Source organism: Crocodylus porosus, unplaced genomic scaffold (genome assembly GCF_001723895.1).
Source record: "Crocodylus porosus isolate Cpor-Errol unplaced genomic scaffold, CroPor_comp1, whole genome shotgun sequence".
NCBI lineage: Eukaryota > Metazoa > Chordata > Crocodylia > Crocodylidae > Crocodylus > Crocodylus porosus.
In genome coordinates, this window is record NW_017728945.1 from 421,064 (window position 1) to 432,443 (window position 11,380).

Below are 11,380 nucleotides of genomic sequence, written 5' to 3' on the forward strand. Positions count from 1 at the left end.
AGCTGACTTCCTGCCCTTTGGGCAGGGGGCTGGACTCGATGATCTCCCGAGGTCCCTTCCAGCCCTAATGTCTATGAAATCTATGAAAAGAAAGAGAATGTCTTTTTATAAGATTTTTCATGTGTTTAAGCGATAGATCGCAATAGATTTGGCACATTTTGACCATTTGTCTCGCGCTTTGATTATAAGTTGCTCCATTGGCAGGTTTGAAGATAAGCATACTTTCTGAGAGCAAGAATTACAAGTAATAGTTTTCTTTCACCAAACTGCATCTGACATGGCAGTGGAGAGAATGAAACATGTTCCTACTGGTCAATGGCCTAAGATAGCCAACAGGTGGTGATTTGTAAAGCAGTCATAAGGAAGTCTATGATTTTTTTTAGCCCCTGTAATGGAATAAGGACACCAGGAAGGAGCAGAGTTGGTATTTCATTGGATTCCCAGTTGGTATTTCATTGGATTTTGACAGCAATCTCCCCTTCAGTGCTATTGCTCCTTGGCTTGGACACACAGCTCAGGATCCCATTGAGGTGGAATTGTTCGATACTGTAATTCTTTTTGCTTTGCACAGCGGACCACGTGTGCCTGCGGTAGTTTTAAGGCTAAAGCCATGAACGCTGCCTGGATAGCAAGCAGCTGACATACTCCTTCAGGGCTGAACCCCATGGGCCTGGGATAGTTTTAAGGCTAAAGCCATGAAAGCTGCCTGGGTAGAAAGCAGCTGGCATAATTCTTCAGGGCTGGGGAAGGTGTACAGTAGTTTTACTCTTTCTTCAGGTAAAATAGCAGGAGAAATTTCTGGTGCAAGGGAAATGAAGCATATGGGCTTTTAAAGTTTTGCCCAGTGTGAAACACCGCTCCATGCAGCCTGTGATGCAGTTTCCTAAACAAGCCTTGTCTTTCAGATGGGCAAAGTGGGGTAAATCTGACCCTCCTTTGCTACCCCGCAGTTCTTCGCCCTCCCACATCTAACACCGTAGGCCACCTGTCTAACACCACCCTACTCGGAGAAGTGTGCATCGAGCATTACAGAAGCAAGGAGAGGGGAAACGTGCCTCGCAGCCAAGGACCAGGGGGAGTCCTTGGAAGTCTTTGTCTAATTGTTTTGTTTATGAAATTCTGCGGAGGGTTTCCAGTGGGTTTCCTAATGAACTGGTTTGTTGTTGAGACGTACTGCAATGCTAATAATTACACTAGAAACAGGGGGTCAAGGCTCATCTTCCTTCCCACAAGTTTGCAACAGCCAGCCAGTAAATGCACGAGCTACTTGTTTGCAGATCGTATTTTCATTTTTATTTTTTCAAAAGTTAACTCATTCATCTGAGAATTACCTGTCCTCACCTGCCGCTTTCGGGTCTTGGCTGCTGTTGAAAACTTGCCCATCAAGATGGGCATTGCTGCAGGGAATTGGATGAAGTTGGGCTTAATGTGCTATGCTATGGTGAGTAGTAACGAGGGTTCAAATAATGTGCTTGAATTAGGTCAGGAAGGCGAGCGGCCAGTTGAGGATGCCAAGAAGCATCTTACTTTGCATTTCTCAGTATAGGCAAAACCTGCTGTCCTTCCTTGAGCGCTCCCATTTTGGAGGGAGCCGATCCCTGCAGTGGCAGCTACACCAGTAAGATACTGTTTTTCTCCTTACAAATGAGTTACTGAGTAGGATTGTCTCAGCCTCCTTGAAAGCAGCCATTTTCCTTGCAAAGCAATTTTTTATGACCCCCATATAATGGAAAATCCAATATTTAGTAGCTTCAAGTCAAGGCTTCTGTCCTGTTTTTATCACTGGATAAACAATTGGAGGAGCTTCAGCTTTGAGTGTGTGCATTTTTCTTGTATTTAAGCATGAAGGGAAGTTAGGTTTTTTGTGTGTGTGTTTTGTTTTTTTCCCCCCCCTTGGATGATCTTACGTGTTGCTGGTGGTTGACTTCAGCTAAGCATAACCCTCCACCAGGAAGCCTGGAAGTGCTAATTTTAATGCATCACCTTTGCTTTTGCATTTATGTGGGGAGATGTGTTCCTTCACATAAACTGCTCATGTAGTAGGGAATAGATTGGGTTCACTTTTCCGTTAATAGCTGGCAAGCTTTTTGTGATGGAGAGAATCAACCTTCCTAGTGTGATAAAATGAGGCCTCTGTATCATTTTTTATTACTTTTTATAAAAACAAGTCATCTTACTTAATCCTCTGTAAAAGGAGAGAAATTACTAATGGTCATAAAAGAATATTTGACATATCCGGAGGACACTATAAAATGTTAGTGAGACTTCAAGTAACCGTTATCTATCTTTTACCATTCGTGAGAGATTGGGGAGGAAGAAGGAACTGGGGAGAGGAGGCCTTTAGCTAGATTAAACTGTTTGTCGCTTGCATTTTCTGAGACTGTGATAGTGAAATGACTTCCCCTTTTAGGGGAAGGACCCAATCCTTCCACCTAGGAAACATGTTTTATTGTGCCATATGCATTTTCAGTGGGCACTTATGGAGGGGCTTCTATACCAGTACTAAGTGGAACAGGTTTGCTGGGCTGGGTGAAGCTGCAGGCTCAGCATGAGGATTTGATGTCTGTTTTCTTAGTCTCTATTCTAACGAGCTCTGCCTTCATTTTGCAGCAGGCTAGCTGGAGTCCTGTGTTTTGCATAGCTGGAGAAAATGGGTCTTGTGTTCAGGTTCCTGGGTACAGCTGCTTATAGTTTCATAGTTGTTAGCAGCTGGAAGGGACCTTACTACATGGGCATCGCGGCCGGGAATTGGCATTGCTGCAGGGAATCGGCACCCCCTGCACTTGGGCAGGAAAGGCTGCTGGGATCAGATGACCCCTAGCAAGGTGAGCGTCAAGACGCTTTTAGAAGATTTCCAGAGTGGGTGACCGTACGGAGTTTTTTTGCAGATGGTTTTCTTCTGCCACGCTTGCATCCTCCAAAAGCTGTCTTCTGATAACCCTGTTGCCTCTGGATAGTGAAGCCAGAGGTTTCTGAGAAGAGGAACGGGGGAAGCGTTAGAAGGAGATTTCGTTTGGATTTGGTGGACCCCTTAAAGCTCCTCTGGCCTATGACAGGGGTGGCTCTTTAAATGTTCAGGCCCCAGTGTTGAATTATGTTCTGCTTTACAGATCCTGGGAGTTTGGGAAGTGCTTTGTGCTTCCTGTGGGTACCAGCCCTGCGTTCTTTCCAGAGCAAGGGCAGGGGGAGATGGGGCACGTGCTGCATTGGACATGGGTAGCGGAAGGAATTCAGCACTGGGCCAGTGAAGGATTCACGGGGTGAAGCTGTAGTACTGAGCTGTCATCATTTTCTTTTTCAGAAGTCAGCTGGTTGCTGCTTTGGGTCTCTGATTCTCCGAAACTGGAGGCAAACAGCAAACCCTAGACCACTTTTTCATTTTCCTCAGAACTTGCCAGCGGGTCCTAGGAGACCCGGGTTATGAATATTCTGCTCTTTGATCTGTCATTCTCCCAGCATGCGTGGTGACAGCCACGCTGCTCCCCGGCAGTTTGGCATGGCAATCTGGGCACCAAATGAGGGAGGAAGAGGGGAAAAGACACAAAGATGCTTGATTAGATCCCAGAGTCCCTTAACTCCACACTTGTAAATTCCTTCATCTGTCACGTTGACATGATGAGTGTATGGCCTTCGTGTTACCATTTAGTCATGGCCCATGTGCTTGGTGACCTTGTCACTTTTCAGCCCTTTTTCAGCCACTTTTTCTTTAGGTCTGCAGCTGGGATGAATTTTTCTAATGGCATAGAGAAGGAAACCTGCAATCAGGATTTCTCGGTTGGGTTTTTGCAGCATTTCAGTATAGTGCAAGTTGGGGGAAGAAATATAAAGGGCAGCATGGACTGTTGTGCTGTGAAGACAGGGGGTTAGACCTCAGAGCGCCTGCATTGTCAGAGTGTTTCTTAATTTTAGAGTTGTGACTGGTTCAGTTTTGCACCATGCTTTGGCTGTGTGCAGGCAATTTTTATGCTCTTGTACGTGTACTTTATACTTTTGAAGTTGTACCAGAAACAGTGGTAAGAACTACCACCTATGTGACACATGGGTGTTGCCTGTTACCCCTACGCCGTCCCTGGGCAGCTACCACAGTGCTCCGATGGTGGTGACCTAGCCAAGCAAGCATGGAGCCTCTTGCCTGCCCTGGCCCATCCAGCAGTGTGAATGGAGCACAGCAGAGCAGAGGATCAGTTTAATTTATGGTGCTGCCTGATACGCATTTCATGGAGCAGTTTCTCTGTGTGCAAAGGAAAAAGAAAAGTGTTCTGAACATTGAGGGGATGGATCCAGTTGGAGAGGGCTGCTTGGAGTGTGACTCGATGCCATGGCACGTCCTTGCAAGGCACAGCCGAAGGGAATATTTCCATCACTCTCACTGGCATGATAAGGAGAGGACAACTCAAGGGTATCTATATTGCTTCAACGTATACAGTGTGGCTTGGATTGGTGTGACCTACGTAATCTCAGCCCCTTGCATGAGAGCGACAGCGCTCTTCTGTTCGTGGAGATGTGCGATCAGATTCCTTATCCAGGTTCAGGCCTGTTTGGGCTTCAAACCCCTTTTCTCCTTTTACTCAGACTCAAGGTTTTGTGCATGCCCAGTTCCAAGCGAGCATCCTGAAAGGGTCGGGCTCCTTGATTCATCACTAGCTTGTAAGCTGAAGAGGTCTGGTTCTCCCTAGTGTTGTTGCCAAACAGTCTTGTTTTATACTTGAATGGATCATAATGGGGGATAACTCCAGGGCAGAATCAATGCTGCTGCAGCATGGGAAGCCTGGAGGGCTCCAGTTACCCCTTTACTCCATCTCATCTTAGCATTTTATACAGAAACTGGAACACAGTAGGACCCCAAGGTTCAGCTGGCACTCGAGGGAACCTTTCAGACTTCTGTTTCTGTCTCTCTGCCCTTCTGTCCCGTAATGTGGTCCTTCCCTGTCCATTAGAAACCAGTAACACAGTTCACCTCCCTTTGAGAGAGCTTTCTGTCCCCGTCTGCGGAGACAGAGAGGAAAGATAAATGGAAGTGTGCACGTGCCTGCGTGTTCAGCCTTCTGAAACTCTAGCATTTGTAGCTAAAATTAGGTCCTTGGAAATATTTGTAGAAAGTTAGTGATTGAAAGGCGTGGAGATGGGGTGAACATTTTCGAAGGAGACAAAAGGAGAGCTGAGGAATGTGCTTTGTGTCCCTTTCCAATGGAAAAAGCAGCTTGATGCACTTTAAACCCAGTCTCCTGCACCACTGTCTTTCCCCCATCCTTGTAGGTGCATGGAGAATACCTGCTTTCAGCAGGATTGTGAGGCTCTGCCAGAGAGAAGGGGGCGGGAAAGAACCGTTTGGCCATTGCAGGAACACGGATGTGGCACAATTGCGGCAGCTCAGGAAATATCGCTGCACAGGCTGGAAGAAGCCCCAGGGGAGAGTGGCTACATGTGAATTATTCATGCTCGCTAGTGTGAAAGCAATAAAATAAAATTAAAATTGAAATATAAACATACATCACGTTAGATCTGCGCGGAGAGAGAGGAGCCTGGCTGCTGCAGACTGAGCGTTGCAGGGGATTGGAGAGGTGAAGCCAGGGAGACTGCAGCCTGCATTGTCACTTCCCAGAATAACAATTGATGTAAATTGGACCTGAATAGCCCAGGGTGAGGGTTCTCGGCAATCCTTGCATGCAGTCATTGGGGCCCTCCAGCCCTGCCTTGCGGGAATGGGCTAGCATTCCTGGTTTTGATCTTAATTCGTGCATTCATAACACTTACCCTCCCCTCGTTGGTGTACGCACAAGAGGAAGTGTTCCTTGCATTATGCATCTACTGTCTGGATTGGCCCTTTGGCCTCCTCCTCCGTTGCAATCTCCCAGACCCACTGGGCGATCTGCTCCACAGGGCGCATCTTTGTGTTCCCCTTCGCAGGAGCACACAGGTGCCTTTTAAATTACTTACGGAAAAGCAATTGAAAAGCCGCTCAATACAAATCCCTTAAGCCACTATTGATGGAGACGCTGGGGAAAGCTGCTGCCCAGCCAGGATCCTGAAACATGGGCACCATCTGTGATCCTGCAGCTCCTTGGCCAAATTGCATTCCAAGCCTTTCTTTTCTGCACTATTTTTCATTAAATGAATTGAGTTTGCTGGAAATCGCCTGGCCATAAATATTCTCTCCCGCTCAGCACAGTCAGGTTATTACTGCTCCCCAAGTTGGTGCTTCGTTGCAGAGCAGAAGGTGGCCTGCACTCCTCGTGAAATGGAGAACAGGGGTGGGAGGGGGGGAAAAAATTCCCTTTTGGGGGAACTGGGGCAGCAGGGAGCTCTGCAGAGAGCCTCTTCTCTCAGCTGCTTTGCATTCAGGGCCATAAATATTTTAATGCTGCTAGTTACAAATGAGAGAGGGAAGAGGCAAAGCAGTGCCACACATGGTTTAATTCCTTGCATTTGTGCTGAGAAAAGGACAGAAATGTAATCGGATGGCTTGCAAAGGGTGGGGGGAAGGTGTTGGGAGGAAGGTTAAGTGTTTTTAAATGCCTGTCCTGGAAATGTTCCAATTGCATCGTCCTCTGACTACAGAGGAGTGGAAATCCAGCAGGAGAGCAAAGCAGGCCAAGAGCCTTATGCTTGTTGGAGGGCCCAGCTAGAAGGGCGCCATGCAGTTCCACATACCAGAACAGGAGAAAATGCTATTTCCTTGGGGTGACACATCTGGATGCTGCTGATGAGTTAGCAGTTTACAAGGGTAGAGGCACATGTGGTCTGGTACTTCTGTGCTGGGAGACGGGACTCTGTAAGGGGTGCCGTGGGCTGGGAGTCCAGTCAGGAGACTGGATGCAAACATATTCTTAGGTGGACCCATGGCTGCAATGCCAAGGTGTATATGTTGGCGTTGCAGCCATGGATCCACCTAAGAATATGTGTGTATCCAGCCTCTTGCACAGCTGGATGCAGAAATGAATTTGGACATTTCCCACTGTCCATTTGAATTTTGGTTTGCTAGTCCAGCGAAGTGATGCCAGGTTTCCCTGGTTTAGTGGTGCTTCCTCCAGACCCAAGCATAATTATAGTTGTTTAGCCTCTTCCTTACTTCCCATGACCTCTCCTTCCACCTTGCATCCCCTGCAGTTCCACTTCTGAAGCTGCAAACACAAAGATCATTATTTGGTGCTGTAGACCTGGTGTGCGTTAAGTCACTGGAGGCAGTGGAAGGACATCACTGGGCTTTTGTTTTTGGCATTAATTTTTTATGCTTTAACCATTATGCCCACAGCTCTAAAAGTTTTTTGTGACAGCCATTTAGGAGCAATAAATCATGTTTAAGTGTCCTCTCTGCTGTTTAAATTTATTTTCTCAACAAGCTAATAAATTAGACTCCTTCATTGCAGTGTAATCAAACTCCACACCGAAAAAATAGCAGTCAGATTTTTGCCCTGCAGGCAAGTTGGCTGATGGCTCTCCTTGATACATGTCTGTATTTTTTATCCTGGTCTGTTTTGTATGGGCACAGCTAGATCGGTGACCCCATTGCCAAGCAGGCCAGTCGGCTCTTAGCTGCATCCAGAGCGGGTCAGTGCAAAGCTGCTTTTCTGTCTGATTACCCCCTGCCTCCCAGCTCCTTTTAGGTAGCCAGTTTACTTCTGGTAATGGAAACAGCTAAACCCTGTGTGCCAGCAGTGAACAGGGTTGGCATTTTGGGTGCTTACACTTGATGGATTTGAGGAAAAAATAATACCCAGCATCTTGATTTAAGATGATGAGGATTAGCTGCTGTGCTCTAGCATTAGATTAGCTTTGTGTCTTTTTGAGGCCTTTCATTTCGGAAATGTAACGAATCATTTGTCCTCTGTGGCAGCAAGCACACCAGGGAACCAGTTAATGGCAATCTAGAACCTTTCACCTCCAGGCTTTCAATGCAGCCCCTTTCCGAAGTGACCAAAATCGTTACCCCCTAATGACTAGTGTTCACAATCTGTTACAGCAGAGAGAGATCTGTCTGCCACCTCACTTGCCAATAGCTGGCAGTCTTGTCGGTAGGCTCAGAGGAAATGCAAAATTAAATGTAGAGATCGGATCTCAGTGGCCTGTTTCAGGATCTTCCAGGCCAGATATGGGAGAGGCAGGCAGAGTCAGATGCTGGCATGGTCCCTGCTTCTGCTGGTCTTTAAGGAGAGATGAAATACTTGGCTGTCGGTCTTGACATCTTTCAACCAGTTGATGTAGACATGGGCAGGTGAACATACCTGATACTATTATAGGAGTTAATGAAGTCGATATGTACAGTGTTATAGGTGTTTAAGCTCCCCAAAGGAAGGGGAACCCTGTTGGACAAGAAAGAGAAAATTGCTCCTGTCTGCCTGTAACACCTGACTGACCCTAGTATCTGGAACTCTCTTGCAGTGCACTTGCCGCAAAGACATGGTGAAGATTTCCATGGACGTCTTTGTGAGGGTTCTGCAACCAGAACGTTACGACCTGTGGAAACAAGGGAAAGATATCGCTGTCTTGGATCACATGAAACCCACGGCTCTGACCAGTCCAGAGCTAGACGCCTGGAATGAGACAAAGTCTGAGCTGAAATCTAAACTGCTCCGTAGGTAAGGAGAGCCTGCTATCAGTCGGGTACTTACATGCATCTTAACTAGCATATTTTGGGCTGCTTTTGTTGTCTGAAAGAGAGCTACCAGCTCCTGAGTGCCTGAGAAGGTGCTGTATAGCCTTAATATTCCAGGCTCCTGTGGGCTTGGGATTTCATCTGTATGTCGCTAGCTGAAAAAATACATACACGGGCTCTAAACTTTGAGGGCCCAGCCGGTGGTCTCCTTCCTTCATGGTATTAGTGCTGCACTGATCATCGTGATAGAAGGACCCTGAAGCAAGTGCCTAAGGGTCAGGGCATGTATCCCATACAGAGCATTTTTGACATTTGATAACTTAGGGTTTTATGTTCCCAGGGAAGAGTTTTACAGATAGAGGAGAAGGGCAGATACTCCTGTAACAACCCAGACTACAGTATCTAGTTTCCAGATATACCCAATGCCTGGCATCTTAGAGGAGTACATGTTAAATCCATAATGTATTTGGTCCATTGTGCAGTGGTAAACTTGACCTGTCAACAGTGGTGAGTAAAAGCATAGGCAGATGCAGATGTGCAGTCCCAGACAGATCTGCGATGGCACAGAAGCATTGTTCTGAGTGTTGCTCTCCCAAATTACAAAACTTGCAAGGAAGAGTGCTAATCTTTCAAGTTAGGATCCAGATATTAAATCTTATAAGCTCAGGTGCCAAAACCTTGCAGTTGCTCTGACTTTATTTTACCTTGTATATTTTGGTTGCATAAAATGCTCACGTTCTTTTCCCTTCAAGTGTTATAGAGAAATGTTTCCAGTGTAACTAGGAACTTTACAGCCCTAACTTCTCCCATCCTGAAAATCAAAATTTCATACAGAAGGCATTATAGCTCCACCTGCCAGGGAACAGGAAAAGGAAAGACTGTTGGTCACACAGGGCATTTTTACACATGCTCTGGAGCGGGAGTCAGGGCGGGGGGGCTTTAATTAGTCTGGTTCTGAGAGCCACTCTGATTAAAGCACCTGCAGTGTCTTGTGTATCAGCATCTCCATGCTTTAAAATGGCGGCTGGGGCACTTCAACTAAAGCTCATCAGACAAAGTACAGGGCTTCTGTTGGAGGTGCGCTAATTAGCGTGCTACAACAGACTTGATTAATTGAGTCGTCTCCAGTGCACTGTAATTGCAACGCATCGGAGCAGCCTCCCAGCGCATGTACAGGCACCCGCAGAGTGCTTCTACCTTGGCTCCTATTCTCTTCCTCCAGCCTTTTCTTTTTCTTTTGGGAGTATGGAGTTGTCACTCAGCCTTTTCTGCTTTTATGTCTCACTGGGTTTCTCTATTTGAGATCAAAGAAAAAGAGATAGTGAAAAGAGAAGACCTCCTTAAAAGAATTACAGAGAACTGTTTTGACCCTGTGAATGTTCCAGGTTTCCAAATCACATGTGGATGAGTCCCTTCTCCTCCCCCCTGCCCCATTAGGTTGCTGTACCCTCTTCTTTAGGGTGCAGTGAAAATGAAGGTGGTGCTAAATCTCTGATGCAGCTGGAGTAGCCAGCATTGGAAGATCCTGGAATTGCAATTCTGGGCTTAAACTACGATTGCTGGACCTTGGGGCTCGATTGCTGGACCTTGGGGCTGCAGGGTCCTATAGTGTTATTTCTGATGAACTCCACGCCTGGCTGCTTATAATCCAGAATGACGCTGCCTAGCTCCTTTATTTTTTTTTAGCAGAGTGCCTTTGTTCTCATATCCCTTAAGCGACACAGGAACAAGACACAGAATGAGCGTGTCCACACATAATTATCAGAAACAGTTCCTTGTGCAGCATTTATCTTGGCTCCCCAGGGTCCTCAAGCCCCTGGGAGGACAAGCGTTCTCTTATCATCTTTGGATGTTTCTTGGGCAATTTCTCAGGCAGAGGGTTTCATCCAGTGGCAGGTACCACGCTCGTAGAGCACAGGCCCAGCCCAGCAGGCTTGCTGCCTAGCTCTCCCTGGCATGCCGACTACTGCGTTTCCCTTGTAGCTGCTGTGATTGTGTAGGTCAGGGGTCAGCAACTCCAGCACACGTGGCGAACATGACATGTGAGGCCAATTTCCTTGGCGTGCATTGGGGCCGGAGAGGCAGCAGCTGTTTGCAGCCTCCCGACTGCAGCTAGCCCTGGCTCTAGGTAGTTGCTGCCAGCCAGGAGCCCGGGCTGCTCCCAGGAGGCAGCTGGGATGCTGCAAGCCCTATGGGGAGTAGCCCAGGCTCTGTGACTATCAGCAGCTACCAGAGCTGGGACCGGCTGCAGCTGGGAGACTACAAACAGCTGCTGCCTCCCCAGCCTTGGCCCCAGTGGGTGCAGTGCTGGCACTTGCTGCCTTGCCGGGGCTGGGGCTGGGAGCCAGCAGCTGTTTATAGCCTCCCGGCTGCAGCCAGCCTGGCTCTGGGTAGTTGCTGATAGCCATAGAGCCCGGGCTGCTCCCATGGAGGCCCTGCTGCAAGCAGCCTGGGCTCTGTGGCAGTCAGCAGCGACCCAGAACCTGGGCCAGCTGCAAACATCTGCAGCTTCTTCGCCCTGGCCCCGGCCCCGGCCCCAGCTGCCTCCCAGCCCCAGATCCGGCTCGAGGGAGGCAGCACATACTGGCAGTGCTCCCTGCTGTGCTGCCCTTGCCGCTTCTGCAGAGCAGTGTTGGAACCCGGCACAGCAGGGCACAGCAGGGGGCACAGAAAGCTGCCTGCTGCCAGCTCCCTGCTGCCCTACCACACTTCCCCTGCAGACAGGGGCAGCAGTGAGGGGCACAACCCTGCGTGCTGCCCACGCTGCTCCCATGCACACAAGGGAAG

General features: G+C 48.0%; 1 protein-coding gene across 7 annotated transcripts in view; it reads left to right on the forward strand.

Annotated features, from left to right (window-relative positions):
- The window catches only part of KDM4B (lysine demethylase 4B), a 129,338-nt gene that overhangs the window by 71,391 nt on the left and 46,567 nt on the right, over positions 1 to 11,380 (forward strand). For all 7 annotated transcript variants that reach the window (XM_019550544.1, XM_019550545.1, XM_019550539.1 and 4 more), the window contains one exon: positions 8,380 to 8,576. In XM_019550544.1, coding sequence (XP_019406089.1) covers positions 8,380 to 8,576 — 197 coding nt within the window. The remainder of the gene's footprint in view (positions 1 to 8,379; positions 8,577 to 11,380) is intronic.